Consider the following 18134-nt stretch of genomic DNA (forward strand, 5'->3'; position numbering starts at 1 on the left):
AAGACGAGACGTAACGAAAGCATTAATAATGATCTCAGTGTTTGCAACATTACAAAGATGAAATAACTCTGTTTTAATAACACTCTTAATGTGTGACTCAAGTGAGAGAGTTGGGTCGAAGATAAGACCCAGATTCTTTACCGAGTCACTTTGTGTAATTGTTTGGTTGTCAAATGTTAAGGTGGTATTACAAACCCCGTTTCCATATGAGTTGGGAAATTGTGTTAGATGTAAATATAAACGGAATACAATAATTTGCAGATAATTTTCAACCCATATTCAGTTGAATATGCTACAAAAACCACATATTTGATGTTCTAACTGATAAACATTTTTTTTTTTGCAAATAATCATTAACTTTAGAATTTGATGCCAGCAACACGTGACAAAGAAGTTGAGAAAGGTGGCAATAAATACTGATAAAGTTGAGGAATGCTCATCAAACACCTATTTGGAACATCCCCCAGGCTAATTGGGAACAGTTGGGTGCCATAATTGGGTATAAAAGCAGCTTCCATGAAATGCTAAGTAATTCACAAACAAGGATGGGGTGAGGGTCACCACTTTTTAAGCAAATAGTCGAGCAGTTTTAGAACCACATTTTTCAACGAGTTATTGCAAGGAATTTAGGGATTTTACCATCTACGGTCCGTAAAATCATCAAAAAGATCAGAGAATCTGGAGAAATCACTGCACGTAAGCGATTTGATCCCTCAGGCGGTACTTCATCAAAAACCGACATTAATGTGTAAAGGATATCACCACATGGGCTCAGGAACACTTCATAAAACCACTGTCAGTAACTACAGTTGGTCGCTACATCTGTAAGTGCAATTTAAAACTTTACTATGCAAAGCCAAACCCATTTATCAACAATATCCTGAAACGCCGCCGGCTTGGCTGGGCCCGAGCTTGCCTAAGATGGACTGATGCAAAGTGGAAAGGTGTTCGGTGGTCTGACGAGTCCACATTTCAAATTATATTTGGAAACAGAAGACGTGGTGTCCTCCAGAACAAAGAGGAAAATAACCATTCGGATTGTTATAGGCGCAATGTTCAAAAGCCAGCATCTGTGATGGTATGGGGGTGTATTAGTGCCAAAGGCATGGATAACTTACACATCTGTGAAGGCACCATTAATGCTGAAAGGTACATACAGGTTTTGGAGCAACATATGTTGTCATCCAAGCAATGTTATCATGGACGCCCCTGCTTATTTCCGCAAGACAAGTGTTACAACAGCATGGCTTCGTAAAAAATTAGTGTGGGTACTTTCCTGGCCCGCCTGCAGTCCAGACCTGTCTCCCATGGAAAATGTGTGGCACTTTATGAAGCGTAAAATACGACAGCGGAGACCCCGGACTGTTGAACGACTGAAGCTCGACATAAAACAAGAATAGGAAAGAATTCCACTTTCAAAGTTTCCTCAGTTACCAAACGTTTATTGAGTGTGGTTAAAAGAAAAGGTGATGTAACACAGTGGTGAACATGCCCCTTCCCAACTACTTTGGCACGTGTTACAAAAGTTGCAAATAATTGTAAGTTAATTATTATTTGCAAAAAAAATTAAGTTTATGAGTTTGAACATCAAATATTTTGTCTTTGTAGGGCATTCAGTTGAATATGGGTTGAAAAGAATTTGCAAATCATTGTATTCCGTTTATATTTACTTCTAACACAATTTCCCAACTCATATAGAAACGGGGTTTGTATTAAATACGTGTCGGTGTCTAGCAGGACCGATAATCAGCATTTTTGTTTTTTTAGCGTTGAGTTGCAAAAAGTTAGCGGACATCCATTGTTTAATTTCATTTAGACACGCCTCCAGGTGACTACAATCTGGCGTGTTGGTCAGATTTAGGGGCATGTAGAGTTGGGTGTCATCAGCTTAACAGTGAAAGCTAACACTATTTGTGTAAGATGTCACCTAGCGGCAGCATGTAAATGCTGAAGAGTGCAGGGCCAAGAACCGAACCCTGTGGAGCTCCGCACGTTACCTTAACATACTCCGAGGTCACATTGTTATGGGAGACGTACTGCATCCTGTCAGTAAGATAGGAGTTAAACCAAGAAACGGCTAAGTTTGACATACAAATACGTGTTTTGATACGTTCTAATACAATGTTATGATCGATGGTATTGGAAGCCTGATGATGCATCAGCATTCATAGTTAGCAATAGATCATAAGTAAATTTTTGCGAGAGTGATTTGCAAGGGTTAACAGAGATTGTTAAACGCTAAGTGTTCTTTTTGGGTTTTCGAGATAAAGGAAATGTTTTATGATTTCATAGCTGCTGGATGACATAAGGAGCTGATTAAAACAAATGAAATAGATTTGTTTCGGTGTCAGCTGGCGTATTTTTTATTTTTTATTTATTTATTTTTTATTTTTTCAACTCTATGATTCACCATAGAGTGTTGGAGCGTACCTAAGCTAGCAGGTACTTGTTGCAATATTTTGATTGGTTAAGCACAGCTAAAGGAAGTGCAAAACTCAAACCTACTTTTAAAACTAAAAGAAAAAAAGGAGGACTATTACGAACAATGCTTTAAATTACAGTACATGTGATCCGGTCATTGTAAAATCTGTTAATTTTTAAACCTTTCTGAGGGAAAAAAAAAACAAAACACATGTAGTCGTTGGTTTGTCGACATGCTCTATTAATGGCTTCTGTTGTGCGGTAATTACAAAATGTGTTGTTTTTTTTATGTGGACAAAGCTTTGAGCAAAACTCAATGTTGTAACGAAACATGTTTATCTGTATATCTTTGCCTAAATAAAATAAATGGTATTCATTTCGTCTGTTTTTCTTTCTATACGTCAAAAGGTAGACCTTGTCTTCTTCATGACCAAGACCACATAGTAGATAAAATCACCCAGAAGCATAGAAAAGAAATGTCAGGTGGCAAATGTAAATGTTAAGCACGTTGAATAAGAAATTATGGTGTGTCTCATGGTGCCGCCTCCAACTACAACTCAAGCGAGGTAGGAAACAAAAGCCAAGACATTGATAAACATAATATATATACAAACCCCGTTTCCCCATGAGTTGGGAAACTGTGTTAGATGTAAATATAAACGAAATACAATAATTTGCAAATCCTTTTCAACCCATATTCAGTTGAATATGCTACAAAGACAACATATTTGATGTTGAAATTGATCAACTTTTTTTTTGCAAATAATCATTAACTTTAGAATTTGATGCCAGCAACACGTGACAAAGAAGTTGAGAAAGGTGGCAATAAAGACTGATAAAGTTGAGGAATGCTCATCAAACACTTATTTGGAACATCCCACAGGTGTGCAGGCTAATTGGGAACAGGTGGGTGCCATGATTGGGTATAAAACAGCTTCCCAAAAAATGCTCAGTCTTTCACAAGAAAGGATGGGGCGAGGTACACACCTTTGTCCACAACTGCGTGAGCAATGAGTCAAACAGTTTAAGAACAACGTTTCTCAAATTACAATTGCAAGAAATTTAGGGATTTCAACATCTACGGTCCATAATATCATCAAAACGTTCAGAGGATCTGGAGAAATCACTCCATGTAAGCGGCATGGCCGGAAACCAACATTGAATGATCGTGACCTTTGATCGCTCAGACGGAACTGTATCAAAAACCAACATCAATCTCTAAAGGCTATCACCACATGGGCTCAGGAACACTTCAGAAAACCACTGTCACTAAATACAGTTTGTCGGTTCATCTGTAAGTGCAAGTTAAAGCTCTACTATGCAAAGCAAAAGCCATTTATCAACAACATCCAGAAACGCGGCCGGCTTCTCTGGGCCCGAGCTCATCTAAGATGGACTGATGCAAAGTGGAAAAGTGTTCTGTGGTCTGATGTGTCCACATTTCAAATTGGTTTTGGAAATATTCGACATCATGTCATCCAGACAAAGGGGAAGTGAACCATCCAGACTGTTATTGACGCAAAGGGCAAAAGCTAGCATCTGTGATGGTATGGGCTGTATTAGTGCCCAAGGCATGGGTAACTTACACATCTGTGAAGGCACCATTAATGCTGAAAGGTACATACAGGTTTTGGAACAACATATGCTGCCATCTAAGCACCGTCTTTTTCATTGACACCCCTGCTTATTTCAGCAAGACAATGCCAGCCACATTCAGCACGTATTACATCAGCGTGGCTTTGTAAAAAAAAGAGTGTGGGTACTTTCCTGGCCCGCCTGGAGTCCAGACCTGTCTCCCTTTACTGACTATCCAGATACTATATAAGTATTGCATTGTCCATCCATCCATTTTCTACCGCTTGTACCTTTTGGGGTTGCGGGGGGTGCTGGAGCCAATTTCAGCTGCATTCAGGCGGAAGGCGGGGTACACTCCTGGACAAGTCGCCAATATATATTTTCCCAGTAACATCATGTTACTAATTGTGTTCTTCCTTTTACCAGAAAACAAGCAACCTTGAAGGAGTGCCGATTTCTGGGGTAAAACGTTTTTACTTCTTACAGTGTGCCATTGCCTGAAGCTTTAATATTCATTTTGCATATTTTACAAAGTTGCTCTGTAATTAGCAGTGTATTAGCAAGTAGAAATGTACACTGTTTATGTGCATGCAGTACTGTTCAAATGTGTTTTTAGCAGTTATTTTGACATAAAGAATCTCACAAAAGTCATGACACATATCTCATATCAGCAACTAGTTTTGTTACAGAATAGGCCTTTTCAAGAAATGAAACTACACAGACTCTTCTAAAGTATAGTGGAGAAAAAAAGTATTTGAGCCCCCGTCGATTTAGTGAGTTTACAAATATATGATCTGATCAAATACTTAAATATTAACATAGTAAACAATCCTTTATTGATATTAATTGGTTCGAAGTAGGAATCATTCATTATAAATTAAATGTTATCATAGCTAGACCATAATAAAACTGTTTACGACCTTCAAAGTATTTTTTTTCTAAGATAGTAGATTAGATAGATTAGATAGTACTTTATTTATTCCGTCAGGAGAGTTCCTTCAGGAAAATTACAATTTTCAGCACAATCCCATTCAAGATCAGACAGCTAGCTCACAGTAAAAAAAAATAACACCCTTTAATCTTCTTTACACTTTTTTTTTTAATCTAATATAGCAATGCTGCCAGGGGCTGAGCCAGACAGTGGCCTTGGTACTGAATAGCACACACTGATTGGTGTGGTGTCATCTCGTGGCCTAAACTAAACATCTGCAAAGTGATGAAGCTGCAATATTTTAATTGCGATGTAGCAAGGGGCAACTGTATTCAATTACCACCTACTCAGTGGCCTAGTGGTAAGAGTGTCTGCCCTGAGATCGGTAGGTTGTGAGTTCAAACCCCGGCTGAGTCATACCAAAGACTAAAAAAATGGGACACTTTACCTCCCTGCTTGGCACTCAGCATCAAGGGTAGGAATTGTGGTTAAATCACCAGAAATGATTCCCGGCCGTGGCATCGCTGCTACCCACTGCTCCCCTTACCTCCCAGGAGTTGAACAAGGGGATGGGTCAAATGCAGTGGACAAATTTCACCACACCTCGTGTGTGTGTGTGTGTGACAATGATTGGTACTTTAACTTAACTTAATTTAAACTTTTTTGTGTCATGTGTGTTTTTAACATTGTAGGCTCCTGACTTTATATATACATGCATACTGTATATGTATATACATGTACATATAATATGTATATATCAGTGGCGGGCTTTGCGTTTCCACCTCGGCCTTCAGTGATGTCCAACTTCAATGATTATCTCTCAAAATACCATCATTTTTGTCACCAAATGACTATTGCTGGAGAAATACTATACAGTAACACATTTACGCACTACTTCGTATTGAAGCATCTCAACAGTGTAAAAAAATGGGTTATTTTCTGGGACATTTAAAAAATCCCGAAACCCGCATCAGCAATTAAAGCATATTTTATGTCGTACTTTCTGTATACATATGTTTATACAGTGTGTTTATATATATGTATATATATATATATATATATATATACAAAGATTAAAACTGACATTTTTTATTAAAGAAAACATAGTTAAATTCAGATGTTTTATTTATTTTTAAAACATTTTTTATTATTTGATTCACAATTTATATTTTAATAAATTATTTAGTAGATTAAACATTTGTTGTTTTAATATATGTTTATTATATGTGTATATTATATGTCCAAACTATGATTTATTTATTGTTATTTTCAATCATATTTTCAATATTTAGCCATTCAATGTGTTATTTATCTATTAAATGATCATTAAATGTATTTATAGTCCACCAAAGTGGAAATATGTCTTTGGCTCACTAAACCCAGATAGAATAGAATAGATGACAAACAGCACTAAAATATAAACATTGTAATATATAAAAATATAAAAGACACAATAAGAAGAGAGGTTATGTAGAAATAGGAATATAAGTAAAGATAAGTCAAGGTCAGACAGTGTATGTTACCAAATATATTATTGAGATTTGAATTCACAGTAAAACTTTTACAATTCATTCTTACTGGTATATAGAGTGATTAGTATCTGTAAAAAGTCGAAATTATTAAAAATGACTTCAGGTGAATTTTGTGTTTTTATAAAGGTTTTTAATTAGTCAACAATAGCTTGCTCACGTTGACAATGTTGTCCTCAGTGTCTTGGTGATCAGTCGGCAGCTTTGGTTGGTCAGATGTGCTTCCAGAAAGGTCAGACCAAAAACACGTACGTCCTTCACTACGTTCTTTTAGACTTTTGGCTTTGAAAATTGACACATCGGTCTAAAATTTAAAAAAATTAAAAAAATCTGGATAAGATTACTGTGTTTGTTTATTTACTGCATTAGTATTTTTGTCATGTTAGATATGGGACCGGTTGCTTCCTGCTCAGAAACACAGGACACAAAGTAAGTTCACTCACGAAGATGACATGTCGTTTCTGGTCATATTTAACGTCTTTGGGGTTCCCAATCTCAGCCCGTGTTGTCGGAGCACGGCCTGCTCACCACCGTAGCCTACAAGCTTGGGAAAGAACAGCCTGCTTGCTATGCTTTAGAGGTTTGGAACATCCATGTTTGATGCATCAATGGTCTCCAAGTGGTGCTGCTGTTACACACCAACCCTTTGTTTTACAGGGCTCTGTGGCGATCGCTGGGGCGGTGGTGCGATGGTTGAAAGACAACATGGGCATCGTGCAGTCATCCTCAGACATCGGTATTCAATACTCATTCAATACTTGTCCCTTGTCACAAAACTTCATTACACTGAAAAATATGCGGTTAAACAGACTGGTTTGTTACGCGCAATGTACCCAAGTATGATAACCGAGACCGTATATGAAAAGCGGGTCAAAATCATTTCTGTCAAACACCCAATTAGGGTGTACAAAAACCGGGGTACTACTGTGCACTCAAACAAGAAAACACACTTTTAAAAAACAGCAAAAATTAGTTATGAGGAAAAAGTTGAAATGTTAAAGGGAAACTGCACTTATTTAGGAATTTTGCCTATCGTTCACTATCATTATGAAAGACAGGACAAGAGATGTATTTTTTTATGCATTCTAAAGTCCGCTCTATTCTCCCTAAACAGCTCCTTAAAAAACATCCAAAAACCTACATTAAAGTTTTACAGACATGAACTATGTTTATATGCAATGTGATAACGGGCAGATTTAAAATAACATTTAATGTTTACGTATTTTGATCATTTTAAGTTGAATAATTACACTAAATTGGCCCTAGTGTGTGAATGTAAGTGTGAATGTTGTCTGTCTATCTGTGTTGGCCATGAATGGATGAATTTCAAAAATTCTTCACAACGTTCGCTTTTTTCCAACAACATCACTGATTACTGTTCACTGTAGTCTTTATGAGAGGCAACAAACATTATAAAACACTGATTTTACAAGATCTTTTATAATTAGGGTGCCGACTGCTAGGATATTCATGTATTCCCATTTAGGTGAAGAATTACTCATAATCCTTGCGAAGAAAACGTGGGGTGGGACCAAGTGTTGTTTAATGTTGTTTTCACCATTTCCGGGGTTAAATTTGCTGTCGAAGTGTACCAACTTGTTGGAATACTTCTCTGTCCTTCTACTATCCAGGTGATAGGCATGATTAAGGATTTAGAATAAAGTTTGACCAGCAAGGAAACAAGGAAGCAGCGGATTAGTTGATCATGTCAACATAGACACACAAGCTTGTGATCACGGCGCCGCTCTAAATAGTTTGTCTGAGTTAGCGCTTATCAGAATCAGAATCAGACATACTTTATTAATCCCCGAGGGGAAATTAAGAGAAATCATAATAACAATATCACTAATACTTGGTTAATATTCAAGTCACAAAATGTAAATGGAGTATTGTTGGCGCTCTTTTGATGTTTTTCTGTTGTTGTACGCATTATCATGTATAAATTGTAATACATTAGCATGTGATGCATTAGCATGTAAAAAATACAATGTATTTGCATAAATAAGATATAACAAGCATTAGCATATACGTATATACGATATTAAATGCATAAGCAAAGCTATGTTATAATGCATTAGCATATATATGATATATTTCATTAGCATATCTATGACACAATGTATAACCATATTGACGTTAAATATTTTTTAATAATTTTCATAATTATGCTAAACTGCATTAGCAAATTTAGGACATTATGCATTAGCATATCTGCAATATAATGCATTAGCATATCTACAATGTATATTTATGTTAGCTACAATATAAAGCATTAGCATATCTACGATTTAATTCATTATCATGTTTACAATAAAATGCTATAGTTTATTTATGATATCAACCATTAGCATATATGGTAAATGTTATGATGCATTAGCATAGCTACATTGTAATGTGTTAGCATGTCTACAATATAATTAAATAGCATATCTACATCATGATGCTTTAGTATATCTACATTATAATGTGTTAGCATGTGTAAAATACATTGGTGTGTAGCGCAAATATTCGTGTTTTCTCTGATTTTGTCATTCTAGAGAATTTAGCTGCCACAGCAGGAACTTCGTATGGTTGTTATTTTGTTCCTGCTTTCTCCGGACTTTATGCTCCATATTGGGAGCCCAGTGCACGCGGGTAAGACATTTTTTTTATTAATTTATTTTAATACATATCATACTTTTTACATAACTACAGTACAGTACCACGCCCCCCCCACCCCCCCACCCACCCCCCAGCCCACACAAAACGCTGTTAAAATAGTCTCAATTGTTTGTGCTCTTTCTGTTTCTGAGTTATTAAAAGATTATTTTGTTGGTCACTCAAAGTTAACCAGCCTGCAATTTTTTACAATTAAAACCAAAAGTCTTGTTTGTGCTGGTTTGTGCCGTTAAAATGATTAACTGTGCTGCTATGCTTTTTTAGTTATTAAAGATTACAATCTATGAAAGTAAAGAAGAACAATGCAAAACAAAAACAAAGTTTCCAAATTACACCAAAAATAGTCTTGTTTGTGCTCCTTTTATTTTGAAAGTGTTGAGGTTTTTGGGCTGTGACATGAGCAACACCTTTCCCAAATCAAACAAAAATGGTGTTTTAAAGTCATGATTGCATTACTTGACCGTAACTTCTTGGTGCCTCTTCCTCCTTGCTAACCTTTGATGTCTACCAAAACATACTTAATCAAAAATGAATGCAAAGCAAGTGTTTTAGTCCTGCAATTACATGATTTCAAACGAGCTTCACATCGTGCATCCACATTGATGTGCATTCCACATCAATGTGGAATGCACTCCCAACAGGTGTAAAAGTAAGTGCATCTCTATATTCCTTTAAAACCGCTCTAAAACAACACCTCCAGGCAACTTCAACCCCTTACTAATGCCCTCCTCCATTCACATCCCACCTCTCCGGATTATAAATAACCAAATGCAAATAATCAAATGTACTTCCAATGTATTTACTTGCTCTTATGCTATCTGAACTCACTATGTTCTCTGCTTGCTGTACATACTCTACCAAGTAAGACCTACACTGTTTCAATGTCCATTTCCCTGTTGATGCAATTGTTGATGACTGAAGTACTGATATCAACCAAAGTTCCTCATCCCACCCCCCAGATTGTAAATAATGTAAATAATTCAATGTATATACTATGATGATTAACCTGTGTGATGATTGTATTATGCTGATAGTATATATTTGTACCATGAATTGATTAACGTGGACCCCGACTTAAACAGGTTGAAAAACGTATTCGGGTGTTACCATTTAGTGGTCAATTGTACGGAATATGTACTAAACTGTGCAATCTACTAATAAAAGTATCAATCATTCAATCAAAATTCAATGCTGGAGGGCAGTAGACTGTGGAAAAGTACTTCTGTTGATTTAAAAGTTAAGACAGTTTCAACACAGCTTTTCAAGTTTTAAATTTTCAGCACAATATTTACGACACTAAATCACATCTCTTGTCAATGTAAATTAAGACTTGGTTATTTACAAAGCTTATGGCATACTGCTAATGCAGAAATGCTTTAACGGGTAAACTAGTCTTCTAATCTATGGGAGGGTACATCTGGACTGACGTCTAACAGCGAGTAACTGAAAAATGTGAATGTGCCCATGCATTTATCCAAGCACTTTTGTTTTGTACATCCTAATCAACGTGGAATTGAGCACACTTGTTGGAGTAGCTGGGCCACTGCCTGCCCACGCTCCCGTTTGAATACGCAAATCCTATTTTAAGGGGAACTGCATTTTTGATTTTATTTTGAATATCGTTCACAATCATGAGTCATGACGATAGATGTGTTTTATTTAATGCATTCTAAATACTAAAATACAATAAAAAGTCTGCGTACAATAGAGCCGCTCAATTCCGCCTATAAAGCCCTTAAAAAAACAACCAAACACCTCCATTAGGGTTTTATAAACATGATGTAAGTACACTATATATGTAATGTAGTAACAGGCACATAACATTTTATAATATATATTATCCATCCATCCATCCATTTTCTACCGCTTATTCCCTTTGGGGTCGTGGGGGGCGCTGGTGCCTATCTCAGCTACAATCAAGCGGAAGGCGGCGTACACCCTGGACAAGTCGCCTCCTCATCGCAGGGCCAACACGGATAGACAGACAACATTCACACTCACATTCACACACTAGGGCCAATTTAGTGTTGCCAATCAACCTATCCCCAGGTGCATGTCTTTGGAGGTGGGAGGAAGCCGGAGTACCCGGAGGGAACCCACGCAGTCACGGGGTAGACATGCAAACTCCACACAGAAAGATCCCGAGCCCGGGATTGAACTCTGACTCCTCAGGACCTTCGTATTGTGAGGCAGACGCACTAACCCCTCTTCCACCGTGAAGCCCTAATATATCCATCCATCCATCTTCTACCGCTTATTCCCTTTGGGGTCACGGGGGCCCTGGAGCCTATCTCATAATATATATTATTTATAATTAATATATAATTATATATATAATATTCATGTATTTTGTTCATCTTAAGCATATGCGGCGCATTCATTACAAAAAACGCATCACGCTGTTTGCTTTTTTTTTCTTCTTCATCATTGATTCAGACTTCATGAGAGCCAACAAACCTAAACATCACTTACTGTGCAAGGTCTGCTGTCATTAAGAGGCTGGCTGGGATGTTCATATATTCCCATTTAGGTGAAGAATGTCTCATAATCCTCGCAGAGAAACGGGTTAAGGGGAACAATTTACTTTCCGTGCAGTTCTCGCCAGGTCGGGGTCCTCAATGGCTGCCAAAGTGTACCAACTTGTCGGATTACATATTCAGCCATCTACTTTCCAGATGCGATGCATGATTTATGATTTACAATAAACTTCCAAGGAGTAGGGAAGCGAGGAAACAGCAGACCAGTCGATGATATAAACATAGGCACACACGGTAGTGATCACATCGCCGCTATAAATAGTTTGTCTGCGTTAGCGCTTATAAATTTACTAATACTTGGTTAATATTCAAGTCACATGTAAATAGAGTATTGTTGGCTCTTCTTAAATGGTTATTGAATTTTATGGGCGGAATTGAGAACCTCTTATTGGCTGAGCTGTAAGCTGACTTTTATTTACGTTCAATATTTAGGATTCATAAAAAACACTCATCCATCGTCATGTTTTTAATAGTGATTGTGAACGATAGGCAAAACTCCCCCAAAAGTGCAGTTTCCCTTCAAGTTAGCAATGTGCCTGCAGATCCCACCCATCACAAAGTCAGATAACACAAATAATGTTAAAGACGACAAAAAAAGAATTTCACCGACAATGAGTTGGGAGTGCTTCTTGCTGCATGTACTCTATATACACTCGATATTTTGTAAAAGGTGACGTCGGTCTCGGAAACTTTGACTTTAAAAAGTAGGCAGCACAACCAATCATTTTAACGGCAAACAAAAAAAACCCAATAATTTTGGCTGAAATTTGAGAAAGCCATTGGGCTGGTGACGCCCCTATTGGGAGCTTTCATCGTTGATTGTGCAAAAAGAAAACAGCACAGAGCAGCACAAAGCGAACCCAGACAAATTACTATTTTGGTTAAATTTGGAGAATGTTAGGTTCTGCTCTTTGTGTTGCTGGCGTGACCCCAAAATGCAATGACATAGGGCCAGTTGATTTGAATAAAGTATTTAATGACAAAAAGAGGTACTCAAAAGTTGTGGCACAACATACAAGAAAATGCAAATAGCAAAAACTACAGAGAGACTAGATAATGTACACAGGAATGCACAGGCAAAAGGTCCATGAAGCAACAAAAACTTAAAACTGAGCAAAATTCAGAGTCTAAAAAAACTCACATTTCACAATCATTGAAGCTAGCAGGCGTTACGTCGTCACCTGCTGTCGGCAGAGGTGTCATAACTACGACGGTTAGCTGAATTAAAAAAAATACCGCGAGCCGTGTCATTTGTCCAAAATCCTAACCGTCTTCTGTACCCGCCCAAATTATCAAAACATTGCGGTTTTTAGTATGCATCCCTACACCTTTATCGAACCACCAAGAGACTCCAACAAGATGTTTTCTCCTTGATACCATTAGCCTGCCATGACATTATCCTGATTATTTTTAAACGGCGATACAGTGATAATTACCAAACCGTTACATCCATAGTATCTAACGGAAATTGGTATCTACTCATAGTGCTTTACTTTTTTCACATTTTGTTATGTTACAGACTTATTCCAAAATGGAAAATATTTAAGTTTTTAAATTTTGCTAATCTATTGAAAATAAAAACAATTACAAACCACATGCACATAAGTATTCACAGTGATTTTTTATTTTTAAGAAATTTGCAAATTAAAAACAACATTTTTTCACTTTGTCATTATGGGATATTGTGTGTAGAATTCTGCAGAATTTTATTTTGGAATAAGGATGTGACTTGACAACAACATGTAAAAAAGTGAAGCGCTATGAATACTTGTAGGATGCACTGTATGTATTGTGAAAATTAGATATTTTTAAGTATTCGTTTTTAATCCATAGTCAAGTTTAAAGCAGCTAGTATTTTCCCATGTAGTGTGTCTTTTCTTGAACTCCTTGCTTTTATCTTATTTCCGCTATTAAACTCTTTGTTTTGTCTTAAGGGCTCTCGTTTGTCGGCTCACAGAGCTGTTTTGGCCAGTTCCTTGACTGTTTTGAAAAAGCAGATGCATTCCTTTCTGGACTAGAGGGACTGTTTTTGTTCTACATAAGATTACTGTTTTGGATTGAATTTAGACCTCTTCTTGCTGATGCTTTTGTCACATTGTAAGGGCTGGTCTTCTAAAGCTTTAGTTAAACTTGGCCAAGTACCATTCTATCGCTGGGGTCATTTTTACTCAACATATATGTCATCCAAAAGAACTTGGGATTGACCAGTGTGGTTTATTCCCTTTGAGGAAGACTGGTCGTGCAACAGTATATACATAACTAATGCTAGCTAAAAGCTCAGCAAAACAATTTAACATAATCATCTAATTATCCAAGTCTGTATTGTGGAGTCAGCAATCTTAGTAGGAAAGTCCAGACTGCTTAGTCTTTGGCCACTTCTTCAACTGGAGGAACATTGAAGCCTTCTCAGACGAGCTGTGAGACATGACCCTTTTGTTCAAGTTCTACCCTAGGGCTTTCTTCTAGTTGGGCATGGTGGAAACACCTCACTTGGGAGGCATCCAGGGGGCATTAGGACTAAATGTTGAACCACGTCAACTGACTCCTCTCCATGTGAAGGAGCAGGGACTCTACTCTGAGCTCCTCCCCGGTCACTGAGTTTAACTAAAAAAAAAATATATATATATATATATATATATTATTTTTTGTTTTACTTATTTCCTTTGTATTTTTATGAATTCAATGGCGATATTTGCTGTGAAAAGTTGGGCGTCATGTTTGAGGCGTTGTGCTGATCAGCTCGTGTGTGTTGCAGCATCATATGTGGTCTCACACAGTTCACCAACAAAAGCCATTTGGCGTTTGCTGCCCTGGAGGCCGTCTGCTTCCAAACCAGAGAGGTATAGTATAATTCATCCCTAAATACATTTAATATACATTTATTATACAGTCAGCTTTCATTATTATTTGTTCAACATTTAAATCTTTATGATAATATAAAATGACAGAAATTGATAAATTAAGGTTGACATATTTTTTTATTTACAGTATGTTAAAAATTGTATAATAATGTACATTAAAATTGTGTGTACAGGCTTAACCTTGTTTAATATTTTAAATTAAATATAATATAGTTAAGTCAAACAACTAAGCTTTTTCACAAAAATATACAGGTGCGCGATAATTATTGGACCGATAATTATAATTGGCTTGAAAAAGAAATATCGTGCACCCTTACTAATATAATCTGGACAGTTGTATTCAAAATATATGAAACATATAATTTATATCATATCAATACATTATCTTCATGTTTTTTATTCATTCATTCATTTAATTGTAATTATGTCTTAAATAATCATTTAGTCTATCACTTACTTATCAATATTAATTGACTTGATTGTATACTGTTTTGTATATTATGTTTGTATAATATGTTCAGATTTTTGCAACATACAAAACATTTAATAAAAGTAAATTAAATAATATTTGTTACATTAAGCAAGTAAAACATTTAATAAAATATATGTTTTTTATATCATATATATAAAATAATATTCATACCCCCGAAAGATTTTGTTTGAATGTACACAAAAGCTGAGAGATATTTTTTTTCCGATATTGATAACATTTTATTTTCTGTGTCATTTTCTGCCAAGAAAAAAAACTTGTCGCTTGAAAAAAATTAACTTTTAAGTTAACATTTGCTCAGAATATAAATCATATCAGGCTTGATTATACATTAAAAAAGGAAATATTGAATAAGAAAAAATGTGTTATTACTCTATTTATGAATAATTCATTTTGTACAACTAGTTGCCAGCAAGTCATCAACGGAGCTCGTATGAATTTTCTGGTGCAGATTGTTGACGCCATGAATCAGGACAGTGGAGTTCCTCTGCTGCAGCTGCAGGTGGATGGCGGCATGACATCCAACACGTTACTGATGCAGCTGCAGGCTGACATCCTGGGAGTGTGTGTCGGTACGACAACACAACGCAAACCTTCTTAAAGCTGACTTTTAACACCACACCTTCTTCTCCCAACAACATTCCTCAAACTGTTTAGACAAACAGGCCGATCCTTTTTAGATGTTTAAAGCGTAAAATAGAAAATATTCTTGAAGATTATTTGTTGCAGCTAAATGTTTTTGTTTCAACATTTTCATGTGTACTGCTTACTATTTAATAATTAGCATTATACACATGTTACAATTTTAAAAAAGCTTAATTCAACATTAATTAATATATTAATTACATATAATGTGGGACCCTCAATTTATGAGTATAATTTGTGTCTGAGCTCGTAACTCGTATTTTGCCCATTGAAATAACTTTATATTAACTTAATTGGTGTAAAGCCCAAAAACATCACAATTTTAACATGTAACATGTCTTTCAAAAAGACAAACAAACTCTTCGACAAGTGGTTCTCAAACATTTTTTAGCAAGTACCACCTCAGAAAACACGTGGATATTTAAGTACCACTATAATGACCAACATTAAAAATACTGTAGCGTAGTAGGCCTAAATATTCCAAAAAACAAGGCAGAGCTTTTATTAAACAGGTTATTTACTATTTTCGGCCACTGTAACATTATAAACAGTTTGAACAGTAACACTGTGTTTATGTAATTGTCCCGAGTGGTAAAAATATTAAAATCTAATACAGTTGTTGCTTAAAACCAATAAAAAATGTTAATATAAATATTAAGGACCCAATGTGGTGAGAGCAGCTGTCCAAAATAAGGAAAGATGATTAACCGGTTCACAATTTATTAAAATACAATAAAAACAGTCACGTGGTCGATACTAAAATACCAGATGGTACAAATGTGATGGGCGAGGGGCCAACAGGCGTGTGGGTATCTAGGCTCCGCCCCCTTCCACGTCGTCCTCCTGCACAAAAATTAAAAAGGGAGGCAGGCCACGGAGATAAAATCAACAACTACGGCAACGCTATCCGGGCTGACGTCACACTTACACACAAGGCAGGGTTTCCCTTGCCTTTGCTGTAGTTCCGCGTCAAAGTGTTGGGGCAGGCCCACTCTCCTCGCCAGTCTCGGTCACTTGCGGGACCTATGTGGCAGCACCCATCCCGCTCTGCCTCTTGGTCGCTCCAGGGGTCTCCGCAGGTCTCTGGGTCCAAATCGCCCCCTGTCCACAGAACCACACAGCCAGCGTACGACGCACGAGCCCGCAAGCCCACAGCCAAAGGTAGTTGGGTGTCCCCACAGATCCACAATTCACGGCACTTACGTGGGCGGCAGAGTTTCCTCTGCCCCTGCCTGTTGTGGACGTCTTGGGGTTCGTTCCGGTAGCCTGCGGGGTCTACTGCGTGGTCCGGGGGTTCCTTCCCAGCCTGCGTGTGTTCACTCGGTCGCCCTTGGCAAAGCCTGTTGATTCCTCTCCGTTCCGGCCAGAACCTGCCCAATCCTGCCGTCCTCTTTCTCCTGTTGTACAAGCCTGTCGTTTCCCTCTGTCGATCCTTCCTTCTCCCTCACCCCTGCCTGCTTGTCTCGCCCGTGCCTCTGTCACTCCTTCTCTTGTTGCTCCTTTTAAATGTGCAGTCCTAATGCTCCTCAGGTGCGTCCAATTTCCCATGCCGTTTGATTAGGCACTTTGGTTGTTAGGGGCAACCAGCTAAAAGGGGCAATGTCTTAAAATACCAGCAAAGTCCACAAGGAGTAAAAACATGCAATTAATAAACAAGACAAATTCTAAAATGTAAGAACGTGCAATTCAAAATACAGTCAAATTATAAAATATAAAAACATGCAGTTCAAAATATAATCAAATCCTAAAATATAAAAGCATGCAATTTAAAATCCACAGCAATAAAACACTATAAAACTTGCATGGCAATGATACAAACAAAAAATAAAATCCCCTACTTGTGTCCCGTTACATTTAATTAAGTGGTTATTTGATGTACCACTAGATGGAGCCCCTCCTCTCTGAGCTGCTACCTTATCATGGTAGAGGAGTTTGCGTGTCCCAATGATCCTAGGAGCTATGTTGTCTGGGGGCTTTCATGCCCCCTGGTAGGGTCTCCCAAGACAAACAGGTCCGAGGTGAGTGATCAGACAAAGAGCAGCTCAAAGACTTCTATGGAATTACAACAAAATGAACTCAGATTTCCTTTGCCCGGACGCGGGTCACCGGGGCCCCGCTCTGGAGCCAGGCCCGGAGTTGGGGCACGATGGCGAGCGCCTGTTGGCCGGGCCTGTCCCCATGGGGCCCGGCCGGGCACAGCCCGAAGAGGCAACATGGGTCATCCCTCCAATGGGCTCACCACTCATAGGAGGGGCCATAGAGGTCGGGTGCATTGTGAGCTGGGCGACAGCCGAAGGCAGGGCACTTTGCGGTCCGATCCTCGGCTACAGAAGCTAGCTCTTGGGACGTGGAACGTCACCTCACTAGGGGGGAAGGAGCCTGAGCTAATGCGCGAGGTAGAGAAGTTCCGGCTGGATCTAGTCGGACTCACCTCGACGCACAGCAAGGGCTCTGGAACCAGTTCTCTCGAGAGGGACTGGACTCTCT

At 37.8% G+C, this 18134-nt stretch overlaps 1 protein-coding gene across 3 annotated transcripts in view; it reads left to right on the forward strand.

Moving 5' to 3' along the window:
- The window catches only part of LOC133564377 (glycerol kinase-like), a 74358-nt gene that overhangs the window by 36019 nt on the left and 20205 nt on the right, over positions 1-18134 (forward strand). For 2 of the 3 annotated variants that reach the window (XM_061918631.1, XM_061918632.1), the window contains 8 exons: positions 4423-4458; positions 6637-6704; positions 6843-6885; positions 6956-7036; positions 7114-7192; positions 8994-9090; positions 14407-14491; positions 15454-15574. In XM_061918631.1, coding sequence (XP_061774615.1) covers positions 4423-4458; positions 6637-6704; positions 6843-6885; positions 6956-7036; positions 7114-7192; positions 8994-9090; positions 14407-14491; positions 15454-15574 — 610 coding nt within the window. The remainder of the gene's footprint in view (positions 1-4422; positions 4459-6636; positions 6705-6842; positions 6886-6955; positions 7037-7113; positions 7193-8993; positions 9091-14406; positions 14492-15453; positions 15575-18134) is intronic. The other variant, XM_061918633.1, reaches the window with a different exon arrangement.

The sequence above is a fragment of the Nerophis ophidion genome, linkage group LG13 (genome assembly GCF_033978795.1).
Source record: "Nerophis ophidion isolate RoL-2023_Sa linkage group LG13, RoL_Noph_v1.0, whole genome shotgun sequence".
NCBI lineage: Eukaryota > Metazoa > Chordata > Actinopteri > Syngnathiformes > Syngnathidae > Nerophis > Nerophis ophidion.